Source organism: Scyliorhinus torazame, chromosome 7 (genome assembly GCF_047496885.1).
Source record: "Scyliorhinus torazame isolate Kashiwa2021f chromosome 7, sScyTor2.1, whole genome shotgun sequence".
NCBI classification, from domain to species: Eukaryota; Metazoa; Chordata; class Chondrichthyes; order Carcharhiniformes; family Scyliorhinidae; genus Scyliorhinus; species Scyliorhinus torazame.
The window spans coordinates 69,997,532-70,018,052 of record NC_092713.1 but is presented as its reverse complement, the minus strand read 5'-3'; the positions used below and the strand labels follow the sequence as shown (position 1 = coordinate 70,018,052).

Here is a 20,521-nt window from a genome sequence, read left to right as displayed (position 1 = left end):
GCCTTTAAGGATTAGTGGCAAGTATCAATTTGTAATATCAATCCATGTAACTGATTTTGGTTTGCAGTGAATTTTGCATCTATGCTGGTTTTCTTGAATTTCATTGGTCTAATACTTTTCATTGATATTACTGTCAATCAATAAGTTATGAAGTGTGAAAGCCCAGCCTTAAATCAGCTAACACATTTCACAATTTTTACTGATTGGAAGAAACAAAATAACTAGCACAAAGGGGATCTTCACGGACTGCACCCGCCCCGCCAATGACAACGGGAGCACGTCCCACCTCTTAAAATCTCCCTTCATTTGCTTCAGAAACTGGGCCAAATTCAATTTATGTAATTGCTCCCAGCCCTGCGCCACCTGTATGCCCAGATACCTGAAGCTCGCACCCACTACCTTAAACGGCAGCTCGCCCAGCCTCCTCTCCTGCCCCCTTGCCTGGATTGGAAAGATCGCACTCTCCCCATGTTTAGTTTATACCCAGAGAACCGGCCAAATTCCACCAAAATGTCAATAACTCCAATACTTTTCAATGGGTCCGATATGTCGAGCAACAGATCGCCTGCATATACCGAGACCCTATGCTTCCCCCCTCCCAGCACTATCCCCTGCCAACACCTTGACCCTCTAAGCGCCATTGTCAGTGGCTCTATCGCCAAGGCAAAGAGCAAAGGGGAGATTGGGCATCCCTGCCTAAAATACCCCAAACTCACCCGTTTATCCTTACACACGTCACCGGCACCTGATACAACTGGACCCAGTCTACAAACCCCTGCCCAACCCAAACTGCCCGAGTACCTCCCACAAGTATTCCCATTCTACCTGATCAAAGGCCTTCTCTGCATCCATAGCGACCGCCACCTCCACATTCCGTCCCTTCGAGGGCATAATATTAACTTCAACAGACGCCTAACGTTAACCGACAGATGCTCCCCCTTTACAAATCCCATCTTGTCTTATCCTATCAGCCCCGGCACACAGTCCTCAATCTGCGAGGCCAAGATCTTCGCCAACAACTTGGCGTCCACATTCAGCAGTGATATCGGGCGGTAAGCCCCACACTGCTCCGGATCCTTACTCCTCTTCAAAATTAAAGATATTGAGGCCTGCGATAACGTGGGGGGAAGCTCCCCCTTCTCCCTCGCCTCATTGAATTCCCTTACCAGCAGGGGCCCCAGGTCACCCAAAAACGTTTCATAAAATTCTACCGGAAAACCACCGGGGCCCAGGGCCTGCCTTGCCCGCTTCGCCCCCATACCCTCCGTCACCTACACCAATCCCATGGTTGCTCCCAACCCCTCTACCAGGTCTTCCACCTTGGGGAATCCCAACCCACCCAGGAATCGCTGCATACCCCCCCCCCCCCCGATGGGGGCTCCGATTTATAATGCCTCCTATAAAACTCCTCAAATACCCCGTTTACCCCCACCGGGTCCATTACCACACCACCCCTACCGCCCTTCACCCTTCTAATCTCCCTTGATGTCTCCTGCTTCCTGAGTTGTTGGCCAGCATCCTACGAGCCTTCTCCCTGTACTCATACACTGCCCCTCTAGCCCTCCTCAACTGCCCTACTGCCTTTCCCGTGAACACCAGCCCAAACTCCATCTGAAGCTTCTGCCTCTGCTTCAACAATCATGCCTCCGGGGCCACCGAATACCTCCTGTCCACCTGCAAAATCTCATCTACCAGCCTTGCCATCTCTGCACGCTCCTTATTCTCCTGATGCGCCTGGATTGATCTGAACTCCCCAAAATCGCTGCCTTGAGTGCCTCTCACAGCTTGGCGGTCAAGATCTCCTTGTTTCATTGAATTCCACATAACCCCGAATGGTGACCCTCACCTGCTCACATACCTCCGCATCCGCTAGAAACCATATGTCAAGCCTCCACTGTGAGCGCTGCCCCCCCCGGTCCACTTGCAAGTCCAATGCAGCGCGCCGTCTGAGTACCCTGAATCGACCACCCCCGCCAACAACGTCTAACCCATCACAAAACAATCACTCCGAGAGTACACCCTGTGCACGTGGGAGAAGTCTAATCCTGAATGGAAGATTTACCCTTTCCACAGCCTTGTCTGATCCCCGATCTTCAAGTGTGTTTCTTGTAAAAAAAGTCACGTCCGCCTTCAATCTCCTCAGCTGCGCAAAAACACGCGGCTGTTTACCTGGCCCATTCAGCCCCCTCACATTCCATCTGACCAACCTGGTCGAAGGACTCCCCGTGCCCCTCCCCTGCAGATCAACCTTCTTAGGCCAGTCCCCGGCCTATGCCACGTGACCCGCCAGGCCCACTCAGAAATGTCCATCCTGACACTCCTTCCCATGCTACGCCACAGCAACAACACCTCAGTCAGCAACCCCATCCCTTAAACGAAGCAACTATCCAATCTCCTTCTGCTACACTAGCCACCTGGTCACCCCCGCCCCCCCCAACTGCTCTCCCGTCAACTAGCCCACCCAGCCGGTCTGGCAGCCCCCACCCAAGGCGCCAAAGCCTTCTACCCCCCCCCAGCTGATTCCCCTCCCTCCCCCGCTCATTCGCCTGCGGCTTCCTGGTCAGTGCCCTGTGCGCTCGGTCGATTTCCATGGAGCTGGTCAAAGGCCTCCTCCCCATCAACCTCTCCAACATCTTGGCCACATATGTGCCAGCGTCCGCTCCCTCGCTGCCTTCAGGCATCCCCACGATTCTTGGGTTCTGCTGCCAGGAGTGGTTCTCCAAGTTCTCCACCTTCTCCATTAACCGTTGCTGAGTCTCCCACATCACCTACCTTGGCCATCAACAAGGCAAGATGCTCCTTGTGCTTCCCCACCACCCGAATAGCCTGGCCCTGGGATTCCAGCCTCTGCACCACCCAGTTAATTCCCGCTTTTAATGGCTCCATCGCCTTGGCTAAGTCCTCTTGGGCCTCCCTCCTCTGTCGGCTAAACTTTTCAGTTAAAAAGTCCACCAGTTGATCCGTCGACCACTGGGCAGGCAAGCAGACCCTTTACCCTACGCCATCTGGACCTGTGGCACCTCGACTAGGCTGGTCACATGGAATGTGAGAAGGCTGAATGGGCCAGTCAAACGGTCGCGTTTGTTTGCGCACTTGAGGAGCTTAAAGGCAGATGTGGCATTTTTACATGAAACGTATTTGAAGATCAAGGACCAGACTAGGCTAAGGAAAGGGTGAGTAGGGCAAGTCTTTCACCCAGGATTGGATATGAAGATGCGGGGGAGTGGTGGCACTGATAAATAAGGGTAGCGTTTAAGGTGGGGAATATAGTAGCAGGTTCGGGGGAAGGTTCGTAATGGTGGACCGGTCGAGTACGCGATCGATAAGGGTGGCGGCGGAGGAGCTGAATGGGTTTATGGAGCGCATGGTGGGGATAGACCCGTGGAGGTTTGGGAGGCCGAGTGCAAAGGAATTTTCATACTTCTCCCATGTGCACAAGGTGAGCTCGTGGATCATTTACTTTGTGGTGGATAAGACTCTGCTGGCAAGGGTGGCTGACTCGGGGTATTCGGCGATTGTGGTTTCTGACCACGCACTATATTGGGTGGACCTGCAAGTAGACAAGGGGGGCCCAGCGCCCGCAGTGGAGATTAGACGCGGGGTTGCTAGTGGATGAGATGGTGTGTGAGCGGGTGAGGGCCGTTATTCGGGGAGAATGTGGAGCTGAATATACAGGTGAGGTTTTGGCCGCCACGCTTAAGGCAGTGGTCAGGGGGTTTATATTGATCTGGGCGCTTAGGGATAGGAGCGGGCAGATATGGCTATGTTGGTGGATGAAATCCTGCGGGTGGATAGGAGGTACACGGAGGCCTTGGAGGCTGGGTTATTGAAGGAGCGGCAGAAGCCTCAGATGGAGTTCGGGCTGGTGTCTACGGGAAAGGCAGTTGCAGAGGGCCAGGGGGGCAATGTATGAATATGGGGAGAAGGCGAGCACGATGCTAGCTCACTAACTTTGGAAGCAGGAGGCGGCGAGGGAGATCGGAAAGGTGAAGGATAGGAAGAGAAGAGTAGTTTTGGTCCTCCTTCCCACATATATGTGGGGAGAATGGGGTTTTTGAAGAATTTTATAAGAGATTATATGAATCGGAACCCCGGCCAGGGGAGAGGGAATGCGGCGATTTCTGGATGGATTGGAGTTCCCCAAGGTGGAGGAGGATCTGGTAGAGGGGCTGGGTGCACCCATTGGGCTAGTGGAGGTGATGGAGGGTATAGGGGCGGTGCAGGCAGTGAAGGCCCCGGGCCCAGATGGGTTCCCGGTAGAATTCTATAAGATGTTTGCGGGGGACCTGGAGCCCCTTCTGGCAAGGGCAGTGGTAAGGACAATGAGGCGAGTGAGAAGTGGGAGCGTCCCCCTATGTTATCGCAGGCTTTGAAATCCTTGATTGTGAAGAAGGATAAGGACCCGAAGCAGCATGGGTCCTACCGGCCGATATCTCTGCTAAATGTGGATGCCAAGTTACTGGCAAAGATCTTGGCCTCGTGGATTGAGGACTGTGTGCAGGGGGTGACAGAGGAAGACCAGACGGGGTTTGTAAATGGGAGGCACTTGTTGGTGAACGACAGGCGTTTATTGAATGTGATGATGCCCTCGGAGGGACAGAATGTGGAGGTGGCGGTCGCTATGGACACATAGAAGGCCTTTGATCGAATGGGAATATATGTGGGAAATACTGGGGCGGTTCAGCTTCAGGCAGGGGTTTGTGGATTGGGTCTGGTTGCTGTATAGGGTACCGGTAGCGACTGTAAGGATGAATCGGTTGAGCTTGGGGTATTTCTGACTACATCGTGGGACAAGGCAGGGATGCCCACTCTCCCCGTTGCTTTTTGCCTTGGTGTTAGAGCCACTGGCAATGCCGCTTGGAGTGTCAAGGAACTGGAAAGGGATAGTGGTTTTCCAGATATAAGTTAAACATGTGGAAGAGTGTTGCTAACTTTTGGTTGGTTCAATTGGCTCTGTTTGAAAACCTTTGCTCTCGAGTCGCCAGGTATCTTTATGATACCGCCACAAGGTTCAAGTTCAAGTAATGATCAATAACTCAATACACCAATTAGTAAGATTCAAATCAAAGCACATTTATTATATACAGTAATCGCCTCATGCATAAATACTTAGCTTCGGACTGGCCCACTAGGTCAGGGGAACAAATGGCCTTTCGTTCGGGTTCTGAGTCTGCGGGATTCAAAGTTGGTATGGACTGGTAGTTAGGAGCGCCTATCTCGTAGCGAGCGTTGACTTAAGACTTATTGGCTCTTGGCGGTAGCTGAACCGGTCACTGTCAAGGGTTGGTTTACGTTGCTGAGTGGCCCGGTCAAGAAGAACGATTTGAACATGGGGGCTTAACTTTATAGTCCCCAGGGGCTTCCCGCCTTTCGGGGCGGGCCTGTACCTGGTTCCAAGTGATAGGACTTCGTTCCAATCGCTTGGTTCGATTTCTCCAATACTGGAGCGGTTCCCAGATTGATGGGCGGTCTTGAGGTGTCTGTTAACCTCTTTTGTGTTGGCTCCTGCTGGCGCCGAGGAGTCTGGCTTGGCTTTGTTTATTCCAAATGTTTTGATTGTACGTGGGGATCGCTCATTAGTATGTAGATGGCTGCTACATTATTATGCAGATGGCTGCTTGTATCGATGCTGTCTGGGCTTTTGCAGAGTTTAATACACAGTAACTTGCACCTGCTAGTTTCTGCCTGTGTTGGCTGAATTTCCCTGCAGCCTTTGCTGTTCTCCATTTTACGTCGGGAATTGGCCAACCCAGGTGGCTACACTCCCTCCTTGTGATCCTAACGCGAAGCATCACATAACTGCGTTGTTTTTCATTCCCTGACCCGTCAAGCACTCTTCTATGGCCTCTACACTGACCATAACTATGCAAAAAAATTTTAACTGACAATTCTGAGGGGCGCTATGTCAAACAGGGACATGCATTACAAAACAAGAAAATCGGAACCTCTAACTACCCTTAATAAACTACACTCACTCAAACATTTCATCACACTAACTTCCTAAACCATACAAACAAAATCATAGCAGTATTATACACATTTTTCTAGCTTGGCAGTCAAGCTCAGGATTGTACAATTGCTCATGAACATTTCTTTATTTACAACAAATCGCAAACGAATGCTCTTTATTATAGATCGCGGGGGTCGGGGGTCTGGTCATATCCGAAAATAGGGGATCTTATTCTATATACCGGGGTGCGAGCGCGGTAGGCTCTCCTTCTCCATTTTCACAGACGAATAGTCTGCACGATGCAGCAGAGTATCGCCAATACCAATAAGGATTCTATCAAGTAGGACAGGGAGTACCAGGTTATAAACCTGTCACACCAAGATGGTGTGGTGTCGCTTGTGACTGGGCTCTGGGTACTGTGGGGACGTGAATCATTAACGGCTGGGGGGGGTGAGGTCAGGGGGTTCGCGCGCAACCAAATGTCCATTAGGGCGATGAGCCACGCGGAGGATGTCCTCATGGTTCTTCTTCTTTCACTTCTCTTCTCTTCTCTGGTCCTGGAGCTTCTGGAGTTCTGTGGGATCAAGCATAGTGTCTGTTACTACCTTGGTTTAATATCTCGTATGATAGCCTGTCTGTCCTTTAGTGCCAATTACTCCCTTTATAATTGTGTGTCTCACTATGTGTGACTCCCTCATTTTTTTTCAAAAACCGAATTTCAGGACAAGACACACTTACAAATACTGAACCAGTGCAAGCCGTCTCACAGACTGTGCGGTTTACCATCCAAATGTTTGAGGATGTAAATAGCAAAGGGTTGGCAACCTAAGGGTCACCTGAAAACAAAACCTTTTTATTTTTTTGAACAAAACGTGCCGAAATGAGGTGCGTATGGGCCGCGACGAATACGATTTGGAGGGAATCCCCGGGTAGGACGGCGACCAATGCTGTGTGTGCCCTACCCGAGCGTAGCTGACCAGAGGGGGGTTCCCAGGCAGGACAGGTCCCAATGCCGTTTCTCCACGGCCTGAGCAACCGACAAGAACGGGCACGAAATGTAGTAATCGTGGGGGGTTGCCATATTGGTTCTTCCTTCGAACCAGAAGGGCAGTTACGAACGGGGGTCTGTGTTTCAGTCGACAGACGAGTTCCTCTGAACTGGCGTCTGGGACATTAACAAGTCTCTGCGGACAAACTAGTTCCTCTGAACTAGCGTCTGGCCAAACTAGTTTCTCTGACGGCCAGTGGGCGTCAGAAGGGTGGTGGCATGGGGCCGTGGAAAAGATTTCCGCTCTAACATACAACATTTAACTGAACAAGTACAAACAACATCAAACATGCTGCAGGTTCTATCAGAATACAGGACATTGGAAATCACATTTGGACTGGGGTGTAACTAGCATATGGAGGGAGTGCAGCGTGACCGAAGAAGAGAGGAAGGAGAAGTGAAACAAAAATGAAGTGGCCTTGGTGAGGTAACGCTGCCATGAGAAGCAGTGGGTAAGCACACACAGTTTGCATGGGGCAGCTGGGACCTTGTAGCTGCTGTGGGTGGTGTTCTCTTGCATATCTGGGGGCTAGTCTAGCTGGTGGGGGTCTCCTGCAATCTCGGGCGAAGTGTCCTGGCTGCCCACAGTTGTAACATGACCCCTGGGGCACATAAGATGGAGCAGGCTCTCTGGTGCATTGTTCCCTTGGGTATGGTTCCCTGGGTGGGGGGTCGGGGCTGTTGGTGTCTTTGCTGGTTCGGGGGGCATTTGTGGGCTGATTCCGTTGCTGTTTCAGGGGGGCTTGACATTCTCGTGCGTAATGTCCTAATTGTCCGCAATTGTAACATTCCGGTGGTTTCTGTGGGGGGCTGTTCCTTCCTTCGTTTACCCATGCGGGGTTCTGGTGCATATTAACTGGATGCATGGCTGCCTGCTCTTCTTGCTGTTCTTCGGGTTTCCTAACTGCGGGTTTGTTTTGTACAGACTGCTCCCAGACGCGGGATAATCTTTTTAAAACCCATTTCTCATTGTGAGCTTCCTCGGAGGGGTCATAATTCGCACAAGCTTTTTGTCCTGTTTCTGTGGCATGGGAGATAAGGGTGCGGGTCCATTTGGCCATGTTGTCTGGGGACAAATGGGCGCGGTCTAAGTCGCCGAAAACTGCTGCAAAATGGATCCACAGGCGTCCAGCAAACGCTGTAGGGTGCTCGGTTTTCTTTTGCCTGCACTTATTGAGGCCATCTACGGGGTCACCCCGGTTATACCCAATCGCATCTAGGATCGCGGTATGCATTTCTGCAAGGGTGCCTCCTCCTACATTCTGTGGGTCAGGACGGGTTGCTACGACCGAAGGGTCTAGACTCAAAACTGTGAGCTTTACGTGCTCTCGCTCATCCAGGCCGTACACGGTCGCCTGCTGCTTTACTCTGGCATAGAAGTGGTGGGGGTCTGAGGTGGGGAGGAACGGTTTGATTTTATCGCACGCGTCTCGTAATTGGGTCACTGTTAAGGGGGTGGTGTACAGAAATTCTGTGTCGTCCGATGTGGCTGTGTGGTGGGTGGCTACTGGGTTAATTGGAGCCTGAACTATCTGCTCTGTGGGGGGTTGGGGCGCTTTCCTCTTCTGGGACTTTCCCTGCGCACATGTTCCCTGAACATATCTCTGCGCTGTCTCATTTAACTCTCCCCAATCAGGGAAGTCTTCCTCGTCTAACTGGGATCCAAAGGTTTCCTGGAATCCTTTTTGAACTGAAAGCAGAGTTTGCAGCTCTGCAATCTGCTTCCGGCACTTTGCGTGATCTAGTGAGCTTTGTCTTTGCTCCGTGGTGGCAGCATGGAGTGCTCTTAACGCTGCCTTCAGGTTACTACACTGCCTCTGCAATGCCTCTACCTGCTTCTCGGTTTCTTCTCGTACCAGGACTGCATGTTGCGTGTCCTGATAGGCCTTTTCATACTGGGACTGGAAGCTGCTTAAGTGCGCCAGACAAGACTGGTGTGCCCTCTTGGCATCATCCACCGCTCCGTCTTTTGCTGTCAACTTCCTCCTTAACGCTACGTTCTCTCTCTCTACCTCACTGACATCGACTTTGCTCATTCGATGTATGCCTTCTATCTCTTTCCGGAGCGTCCTAACGACCTCCTCTGTGCCTCGCAATTGTGCCTCGCAGGACACGATTGCTATCGGCTTGCAAGCTTTTCCTAAGCTCTTCTTGTGAATCTCGCTCAGGTTCTCCCACCAAGTATGTCCTATACTCCCGGGACCTGTTTCTTCGTTGTTACAGAATTCGCTCCAAAGGGGCCATCCTTTCCCTTTGAGGTACTTCCTGATTTCTTCTTCCCATACAGGACATTGTCCTACTCTACTGCTGCTGGTCGCTGCAACCGCAAATTCTTCTGGGTTCATGAGGCGTTGCATTGCCATCTTTCCTATCTGAATACTTCTTTAAATTTGGAACAAGGGGGACTAAGGCGGTGCTGTAATTACGGGTACGGCTTTCGCTATTTTCCGGAATACAAACTCCAGACAGTTTTGTCGCAACAAAAAAAAATCTATTATTATTACCTTATCGCCCTGTTAGTTACGCATGCATACACACACTTCCGAATTATGAGGATTGATCAGAACTGCTTGAACACTTGTGGTTTTTCTGTTCCCAATTGGATCTCTAATTCAAATTTTTGGGTTCTCCCGGAGTGGTTAAGCCACTTCTAGTTCGGGTCCCGTCAGATGTCGCCAGTAATATGTTGCTAACTTTTGGTTGGTTCAATTGGCTGTTTTATAACCTTTGCTCTCGAGTCGCCAGGTATCTTTATGATACCGCCACAAGGTTAAAGTTCAAGTAATGATCAATAACTAAATACACAAATTAGTAAGATTCAAATCAAAGCACATTTATTATACACAGTAATCGCTACTCATGCATAAATTCAACTTCTAAGCTACTTCTACAACTATCAGGCCTATACTTAGCTTCGGACTGGCCCACCAGGTGAGGGGAACAAATGTCCTTTCGTTCGGGTTCGGAGTCAGCGGGATTCAAAGTTGGTACGGACTGGTAGCTAGGAGCGCCTATCTCGTAGCGAGCGTTGACTTAAGACTTACTGGCTCTTGGCGGCAGCTGAACCGGTCACTGTCAAGGGTTGGTTCGCGTTGCTGAGTGACCCGGTCAAGAAAAACGATTTGAACTTGGGGGCTTAACTTTATAGTCCCCTTTCGGGGCGGACCCTGTACCTGGTTCCAAGTGATTGGACTTTGTTCCAATCGCTTGGTTCGATTTCTCCAATACTGGAGCGGTTCCCAGATAGATGGGCGGTCTTGAGGTGTCTTTTAACCTCTTTTGTGTTGGCTCCTGCTGGCGCCGAGGAGTCTGGCTTGGCTTTCTTTATCCCAAATGTTTCGATTGTACCTGGGGATCGCTCATTAGTATGTAGATGGCTGCTACATTATTATGCAGATGGCTGCTTGTATCGATGCTGTCTGGGCTTTTGCAGAGTTGAATACACAGTGACTTGCACCTGCTAGTTTCGGCCTGTGTTGGCTGAATTTCCCTGCAGCCTTTGCTGTTCTCCATTTTACGTCGGGAGTTGGCCAACCCAGGTGGCTACAAGAGTGAGGTCTTTCTGATCCAGAAAAGGGGGCAGGAGAGGAGGTTGGGCATGGTGCATGGGCATCCAGGTGGCACAGGGATGGGAACAACTACGTAAATTGAATTTGGTCCGGTTGATGGAGCAGATGAAGGGGGATTTTAAGAGGTGGGACGTGCTCCCGTTGCCGCTGGTGCAGACCGTGAAGATGATAATACTACCGAAGTTATTTGTTTTCCAGAACCTTCCAATCTTTATTCCAAAGGTCTTTTCAGGAAAATTAATGCTCTGATTTTGGGGTTTGTGTTGGCGGGGAAATCTCCATGGGTAAAGAAGGTGCTGTTGGAACGGGGACGTTGGGGGGTGGATGACCGTGCCAAATATAATGAACTATTACTGGGCAGCGAATATAGCCATGGTTAGGAAGTGGGTAGTGGCGGAGGGGTGCTTGGGAGCAGATGGAGACAGCCTCTTATAAGGGCACAGGCTTAGGGGCACTGTTGACGGTGCCGCTGCCGTTCTGGCCGGACAAGTACTGCACGAGCCCGGTGGTGGTGAGGGCCCCAAGGATGTGGAGACCTATTTGGGGACCTATTTGTGGGGGGCAGTTTTTCGAGTTTTGTGAAATTGGAAGAGGAGTATGAGCAGCCTAGTGAGAATGGGTTCCGGTACTTGCAGGTGTGGGATTATGTCGTGAAGCAGGTGCCTTTGTTTCCTGAACTGCCACCTCAAGGGCTGCAGGACAAGGTGGTGTCGAAAGCAGGAGTTGGCGAGGGTAGGTTGTCGGAACTTTATAAGTAGTCAATGGACTGGGAGGGAGCCCCGATAGGAGAAGTTAAACAGAAGTGGGAGGAGGAGCTGGGGAGGGAAATGGAAGGTGGGTTGTAGGAGGCTTTTAGGAGAGTGAATGCATCGTCTTCATGTGCTAGGCTTAGTCTTATTCAACTCAAAATGGTCCATGGGCCGCATATGACAGTGGCCAAAATGAGTAGGTTCTTTGAGGGGGAGGACAGGTGTGGGCGGTGCGCGGGGAGGCCCGCGAACCATGTTCACATGTTTTGGGAATGCCCGAAGCTGAATGGGTTTTGGCAGGAGTTCGCAGACGTAATGTCCGAGGTGCTGAAGGTTGAAGTGGCGATACGCGGAGTGTTGGAAGATCTGGGAGTCTGGGTCGAGAGAGGCCGATGCTTTGGCCTTTGCCTCCCTGGCAGCCTGGAGACGGAATTTGTTGGAGTGGAGGGACTCGGGGTCGCCGAAGCCAGCGGTGTGGGTGAGCGACCGCACGGAATTCCTTAGGCTGGAAAAAAAATCAAGTTTATCTTGAGAGGGTCAGTGGATGGGTTTACTCGGAGATTTAAACCGTTTATCGACTTCTACTAGAACAGTTAAGATGCCGGGGTGGGGGATATAGGGGTTAAAATAAGGAAGGCAGGGTGCGAGGAGGGGAACGGCTGGGAGGGTGGGAGATTATTTATTTGTTATGAGATTGCCTTTTTGGTTTCGTTCAATGTAATATATATATATAATATATATATATATAAAAACACCTTAATAAAAATATTTTTAAAAAACAATACCATCACAGAATTCCCCCAACATCTACATACATTCTGAGGGCTCATTATGGGCTGAACTTTAACTGGACCAACCATATAAATACTGCTGTTACAAGAGCAGGTCAGAGGCTAGAACTTTTGCAGCAAGTAACTTGCCTTCTAACTTCCCAAAGCCTATCCGGACTTGTGCTTTGTAGATAGTAGAGTGTGATGGGATACTCTACACTTGCTTGGATGAGTGTGGTTATGACGTTTGACACCATCCAGGATAAAGATAGGATTGGTACCCCACCAACCACCTTAAACATTCACTTCCTCCAACACTGCACACTGTGGTGGCAGGGTGTACCATTTACAAGATGTGCTGCAGCAACTCACCAAGATTTCTTCAACAGCACCTCCCAAAGCCATGACCTCTAATGTTAGGAGGACAAGGGCAGTAGGTTATGGGAACACCATTACCTGCAAGTTCCCGTCCAGATTGCAGAACATCCAGATTTGGGAATATATCATTTTTCATTCATTCATAGAATCATAGAATTTACAGTGCAGAAGGAGGCCATTCGGCCCATCAAGTCTGCACCGGCTCTAGGAAAGAGCACCCTACCCAAGGTCAACACCTCCACCCTATCCCCATAACCCAACCCAACACTAAGGGCAATTTTGGACACTAAGGGCAATTTATCATGGCCAATCCACCTAACCTGCACATCTTTGGACTGTGGGAGGAAACCGGAGCACCCGGAGGAAACCCACGCACACACGGGGAGGATGTGCAGACTCCGCACAGACAGTGACCCAAGCTGGCATCGAACCTGGGACCCTGGAGCTGTGAAGCAATTGTGCTATCCACAATGTTTCCGTGCTGCCCAGTGTAGCTGGTCAAGATTTTGACAATAGTGTAAGACTACACCGGTTTAGCTCAGTTGGCTAGATGCAGAGTGAGGCCAGCAGCTCTGTACTGACTGAGGGTTATTCATGAAGGCCCTGCCTTCTCAACCTTCCCCCTCGCCTGAGGTGTGGTGAACTTCAGGTTAAATCACCACCAGTCAGCTCTCCTCCTCAAAGGGGGAAGCAGCCTATGGTCATCTGAGTCTATGATGACTTTTACACCACATGGATTGCTGGCAGTTCAAGAGGAACATTTACCACCATCTTTTCAAGGGTAATAAGGGATAGACAATAAATGCTGGCTTTTCCAGCAATACTCACAAATAAAAGAAAATCACAATGTTATTTACAGAATGCAAAGGTAGGTAAGCATCACATTTGGCATAGCAACAAACAGAATCTTATAAAGTAGATTATCTCTCTGTTTCTCCTCCTTTATTCCCTGACAAGGTATGTGGATAAGCAAATAATGAAGAATTATTGACTGCTAATAATGAAAATTGGAGGATTTAAACATCCCCATGTTCATTCATGAAGCTACAAAATGCACCTCACAGGAACTTGAGATGTAAAATCTAATCTTAGCTTCTGAAGATATTGGAGATAGTGCAGAAAAGATTCATGAGAATGGTTCCAGCGGTGAGGAACTTCAGTTATAAAGATAGATTTAAAAAGTTGGGACTGTTTTCTTTGAACAGAAGGCTGAGAAGAGATTTGCTCGAGGTATTCAAAATCATGAGGGCTTTGGACATAGTAGAGAAGGACAAATTGTCCCCACTGATGAAAGGATCAAGAATGAGAAGCTGCAGATTTAAAGTAATTGGCAAAAGAAACAAAAAAGACGTACGGAAAAACTATCCACGCAGTGCATGGTTAAGGTCTGGAATGCACTGGCTGAAATTGAGGCACTCAAAAGGGAATTAGATTGTTATCTGAAATAGAAGAGTGTGCAGGATTATGGGGAGAAGGTGAGAGAATTGCACAAAGCGAATTATTCATTCAGCGAGCTGGTGCAAACACAATAAGCTGAATGGCTGCCTTCTAGGCTGTAGCAATTCTGTGTTTACTTGTGCTTATACTTCAAAGTGTGCTAGCTCCAGTTCTACAGGAAATAGATTCATAAGGGTGAATTTTTCATGTGAAAATTGGGCAGGCTGCCCAAATCCAGCATGATGGCTTTGGACCGCTACCCTGACATCCTCATGCCTGTCTCCTAGAATACAAAGACGGGTGGGTGCCGAAATCGGCAGCCCATCTGTCATTTAAAAAGATCTAATTAATAATAATAATCTTTATTGTCCCAAGCAGGCTTGCATTAAAACGGCAATGAAGTTACTGTGAAAAGCCCCTAGTCGCCACATTGCGGCACCTGAGGAAGAATTTAGAATGTCCAAATTACCTATCAGCACGTCTTTTGGGATTTGTGGGAGGAAACTGGATCACCCGGAGGAAACCCACGCACACACTGGGAGAATACGCAGACTCCGCACAGACAGTGACCCAAGCCGGGAATCGAACCTGGAGCTGTGAAGCAACAGTACTACCCACTGTGCAATCGTGCTGCCCTACATTACAAGCTATTAAGCTTGTTAAGTCAAACATCCACAATTTTACAATAACCTGCCCATTGGATTCTCAGGTGTCAGACCTAGAAAGGTTTGAGAGTATTTTACTGCAGGTCTGACGAGACAGCACACCAGTGGTAGACAATGCTTGTATGCACCAGCAGATCCTGCTGGGGAAGGTGGCAGTGTCTGCATGATCTTTCATGCCATCTTTACAATCTTTTTTGTGCCTTCAGGGTGATCAATAAAGGCTGATTCTGAGAGCAGAGGGACTTTACGCTTCTAACTGTGACTGCAGCATTGCCCCTTGGCCGCATGGCGTAACGGCCTGCAGTGTTGCTTCTCAGAACCCTTACACCAAGGTGTTATTCATATTACATTGCAAATGTAGTTGCAACAAAAATTGAACACTATTATTTACCGTATTAACTCAAGTCACGAGCTTACTATGGTGTGGCACATAAAAAACAGGCATGAGGAACATGTCCTGATACCAACTGAAAGCTTGGAAGGGAGGAAAGGGAAGAATTTGTGGCCTGAGAGCAAGCTTTCTATGCAGGAATTGGTGGACTGCACACTTCTGGGTCAGCCTCCTGCACCCCATCGAAAGGCATAAAACTCACCTCATAATTTCAGTCTTTGCAAAATATGCACTTTTGAGTAAATTCAACATCAGAGTCAATAAATAGTCTAAGGCTTTTGTATCATACTAACACGTAACTCATTGCAGTATCACAACGTTCTAACAAACTGTTTGTAATTCAAAAATATTGTACAAATTGGCTGCTTGTCTATGGAAAATGCTGCACTGATAATGGTACATTATTGGGTTTGTTTTGGCCATATGAAATTAAAATGCTTTACAAATATTATGGCGACAAATTGATCACGTTTCTCCCACAAGTGAAACAAATCAAGTAGTACATCAATACTGACTCAGTATTTCTTTACTTATGATAAACCATTTTCTACAAGTCCATAACATCATTCAACCAATAACATTACTAATTGTGATGACACAAACTTACCATAACATTTTGTGCAGACTAGATCAAGAATTTGCCTAAATTTATTTATCATTGGTGGCAAAGGTTTCAAATCAATCTTCTTGAAATCCTCTGGGCAATCATTCTTTGAATGTCCATCTCGTTTGCAGATGCTGCACACAATTGTTGGCATCTGAAGATGACAGGAACCATTTACTAACTTAAAATACTCCAAGAATCATTATTATCCTCTTAAGAATGCCATAATAATTATACATCAAAGTAAGATGGAGCATCAATATGATCTTTCACCAAGTGATGATACTTCTAAATATTGAATTGATACCAGCTTTGCTGCTGTACCCAGATATTTCCCAAAAGAATGGAGACAAAAATGGGAAAGTTATCTCCAGCCTGCTTGCTGCCAAATCATAGAGCACATCTCCTCCAACCCAGGGCTACCAGACCAACCCCTTCCCGAGCACTTTGTATAACTGTTGTTGAATGCCGTCACAGTGCACCTATATTAGGCATCAATCGTTGGTCCTTTGTGAAAACTCTGTAAATTACATTTATTGCCTGGAATTTGCAGCTAATTTGTTTTAGCCCAATGTGCTAAATTTACTATGAACATTTGTGGCATAAAATCTTTGTATCAATTTTAGATTGTGATTTTTCTACATAAAGGTTCCTGCCTTTAGTTTATATCACTAATGCATGAGATAATGTACTTCTATCTGCCTTACAAGGAGTTCAAAGTGCCCATATCTTAAATGACTGTGTGAAATAACTAATATGATGTGAACCATGTTGATATTCACAAATATAGGTAATTTGGAGGAATTAATTATTATAAATTACCAGCCGATTCATTCTTCCCACAATTATGACAGACATCCAGCAACTGCTGCAAAATTAATATTTTCTGATTGTTTCAGTGGCCATGTTGTTTCCTCAACCAACTGACCGGATACCCCAAGTGGCAATTTTAAACCTAACAAAATATGAAATTGAAATAATTCACAAAAACTAGCTAAATTTTGCCCCTAAAATTGCCTAGTTGTCCATTACACTTGAATTTCCTTGGGGGTTTGAACTTTTCTCCTTACTGCGACTTGCTTTTTTCCAATGAGCTTCCCTCCTCTGTGCCTCTCTGCAGACATCCCACAAGTTCTAACTCAACTAATGACGACTTTAATCCAGTAACACCAAAAACAAACAAAACATCAATCTTTCGGTGCTGACAATCCTTTTAAGATTTCCTGTGCTTTCTCTTCAGGTGGGGAATAGTCTGTTCAGAAATATCACACCAAACCTTGAAATTGTTGTGTAAATGGACATTCGAATTGAGGGGTTTGCAGCTGCAAATTCAATTGGGAACTTCTATATTGTGAACTATTTTTTTTAAAGATAGGGACATATGTTCTCAATAATTATATTGGTCCAGATTTTGCAGAAAGTGGCAAAGCAATGGAACTCACCACTGACCCCGAAGAAAGCTGCCCATAAAGATCTAAGTGATTTCTGTGGTGTAAATTTTCCCTTTCCCAATGGCAGCTTAAATCTGGTGATAAGATGTGGGGATCGCCAGGTGTGCTGCAGCAGAGATGTCAGTAAACAGCCAATCACTTGGAAGTATTCACACAGACAACGAACTAGAAGTTTAAAGCACTGAATCCCTTAACTCTTCATTTAAAATTTCAGATAGTGAAATAAATGATGATGATTGGATTAAGATAGAAATTTAATTAAAGATAAACAATTTTTAATTAAAAAAGTGGATTTTTCTCAGCATTATGAAAACATTTAACATTTCGCAAATATAGATTTTCAGGGTAGGTGAGGGTGGTTAACAATAATTATACTGTTAGTATGCTGGTAAAAATCCAGTAATACCTCATTAAACAAGGTGCAACTCTTTCAAGGATACTTTTTAACCACAAGCCTTTTAAAAAATAAATGTAAAATTTATTCCAATTAAGGGCCAATCCATCTAGCCTGTACATCTTTTCGGTTGTGAGACCCACGCAGACACGGGGAGAATGCGTAAACTTCACACGGACAGTGACTTGGGGCCAGGATCGAACCCGGGTCCTGGACACGGTGAGGCAGCAGTTCCACCGTGCTGCCCTTTTAACCACAAGCCTAACTGTGCAACAGTGGAAATTCTCAATTGGAAGATTCAATTGGACCTCAGCACCACACCCGTTGGAATCATCAACATAATTTCTGGATTTTGTGTTATTCTGCCCAGGAATTGCTGCCAATTTCACTGGAGTCGCAACAGCAACTGCTGACAGCTTTAATGTCATTACCACTGCAAAATCCAAGCTGGTAGTCATAAACAAACCTAGGATCTTAAACATTCCTTGAACATAGAAAAGTGACACACTTTGCTTCTAGATACAAGGATGATTCTAAGAACTCCTTTTTTAAAGGATTGCACTCTAATACATCAATCAGTACATGCAAGCGTAAAGGATAACTTGCCTTTCCATTTGTTAGGATACCTTTCTCAAAGACATAATGTAGTTCTCCTGTTTCTGATGCATTTCCAGTGTCATCAATAACAGTGCAGTTAGGAGCTTCAGTTTCTGTTGTGCAAGTTTGTGAGGTAGTTGAAACACAACTGGCAGTGCAATTTGTTCCTTCTGAGCAATATACTCCTAGTTTGCAACTATCTTTATGTCTATGCAACTGCAAACTGGATGGTGGCATTACATTTTCCATGGATCCATGTCCTAACTCGTTCAGGCCTGCCTGCTTTGAACAACTCTCTGAAGAATCAGCCACCTCCAATGTTCTAGCGGATTGTTCAACTGAATCGCAGTTGGGTAATCTTTCGCTCGAATCTCTTGTACAGTGGTCAATCTCTGGCATACCCAAATCACATTTTTTTAAATTCACTGCACTGTTGGAAGGTGAAAGAGTGTTCAATTCCAAATGCTCAAAATCCTTTATAATAGTTGCAGTAGGTTCAACACTTGCGTTAGTATATACTTGTGTTCCACAGTCACTAGATTCATCGGTGGAAGGCTCTTTAATATCTTTCCTTACTGCAGTTCCCTTCTGTGGCTGACAACAGTTCCCTGAACGTTCTTCGGATTTTGCAGGCTTTTTGTTGTTGACTTTCCCTTTTTTTCTAGCATCAGGTTTTAACTTGACCCCATCTTTCATTTGAGGAGATGCAAAATATTTATAAGCAGTCCTAAATCGTTCCAGAATATATTCAAACACCATCTGGCTGTTCAAACTCCGAGCAATATTTCTCTTTAGTGCAAAGGGGTCTATTTAAAAAAAAAATTAACACAGCAATTATATTACCCAACATTCTTCCTTATCAAGCATACATGAAAAATACTTTCAATGGCATTTATACCAGAACTCGCAGAAATCCAAAGTCATTACTGCAAGGCTGTCAAAATGTCCTAGGCTGGAGATGATCTAGGACATGTGTTGGCAATCTGCTGCTCTGAAGATGCGAGCTCATGTGGCACCTGACCTTGATCGATGGAACATGTTTTGCAACCTGTCTAGATATCAAACAACTCTCCAAAGAAATCCATCAGCAGAAATCGCATTAAAGTTTTTATTTTCATTTTGGCAAATATAAATGTGCTCATCTCCTGCCTCTGTCTTGGTTGTCATAATAACTGTCATTTGATTGACAATATTGAGATTTTTAAGATACTGCTGATTGTGATTAAATTTTAAAAATGCATTTCTTGTCACTAACATTGCTTACCCCTGGATATTTTAATGTTTGAAATGTGTGTTCAAATTATTCAATGTTTGTGTTTTATTTTGGAGATCTGTGAAGTGCAAAGAATTGACTATTGATGTCTAATTACATTTCAAAGGCAGCACAACATGGAGGGATAGGATGAGACCTCTCCCAAATAGCAGGGGGGGGGGGGGGGTTAGTGTAAACAAAGATCAGACAATTCTTCATCTCTGCCCATTCAACACAAAATGTTCACAGCAGAGATCATGTCTTCTAATACTTTCAAGTTAGGAATGGCATTGGGAGAATAACCTGTAAAGTACACCCTGCGAGAATTCAAATAAACTGAATGGAGGAAAATACAAATAAAAAAAAAATCGCAAAACGTACAGTAATATGGTGATTTAATGTCAAGCGTTAAGTGGGAGGAGTTGGGTAGGGTGATGAGGGCCAGGGCATGGAAAGAGGCCCTGCGGAGGGTGAATGCATCCTCGCCGTGTGCGAGGTTAAGCCTCATCCAGTTTAAGGTACTGTATCGGGCCCACATGACGATTGCAAGGATGAGCCGTTTTTTTGTTGTTGCAGGGGTGGAGAATAGGTATGGGCGGGAGGGCCCGCAAACTACATCCACGTGCTCTGGGCGTGTCCGAGGTTCAGGGGGTTCTGGCAGGGCTTCTCGGATGTGATGTCCCGAGATTCTGAGTGTGGGGGTGGCCCCAAGTCTGGAGATAGTGATATTTGGGGCGTTGGAATATCCAGGAGTCCAGGTGGAGAGAGAGATACATATACTGGCCTTTGTCTCCCTGATAGCCCAGAGACAGATCTTGTTGTGCTGGCAGGACTTGGAGCCGCCGAAGGCAGGGCCTTGGACAAGTGACCTCATAGCATTCCTGCGTTTGGAGGTCAATTTTTCCTGCCGGGGGTCGGAGGACGGACTCACTCGGAAGTGGAAACCGTTCATTGATTTCTTCGAGGTGAATTGAGGGGTCAGCGGGGTGGGGGTGGGGGTGGGGGAGAGATAAGGGGGAAACGATCAGGAAGGCCGGTGGGTTGGGGTGTTGGTATCGGGGGATGGTGGAGGCCTGTGTTTTCTGTTCATGTTGATGTTTGGTCTTCTGAGATTTTCATGTACACATGTTAATAAAAATATTTTTAAAAACATTCAATGTTTTCCTCTGCTGAGCACTGTCATTACTTAGAGTAACTACAATCTTCTTATTTTAAGGGCAGGCTTTAATTCCAGATTAAAAAAACAATCGGTGAAATGTGACCAGG

The 20,521-nt window shown here is 46.9% G+C and overlaps 1 protein-coding gene across 5 annotated transcripts in view; it reads right to left on the bottom strand.

The window, feature by feature from the left end:
- Positions 1–20,521, bottom strand: part of tut4 (terminal uridylyl transferase 4) — a 175,025-nt gene that overhangs the window by 39,531 nt on the left and 114,973 nt on the right. For all 5 annotated transcript variants that reach the window (XM_072510879.1, XM_072510876.1, XM_072510877.1 and 2 more), the window contains 2 exons: positions 18,013–18,809; positions 15,565–15,715 (listed from right to left, as the gene is read on the bottom strand). In XM_072510879.1, the coding sequence (XP_072366980.1) occupies positions 15,565–15,715; positions 18,013–18,809 (948 nt within the window). The remainder of the gene's footprint in view (positions 1–15,564; positions 15,716–18,012; positions 18,810–20,521) is intronic.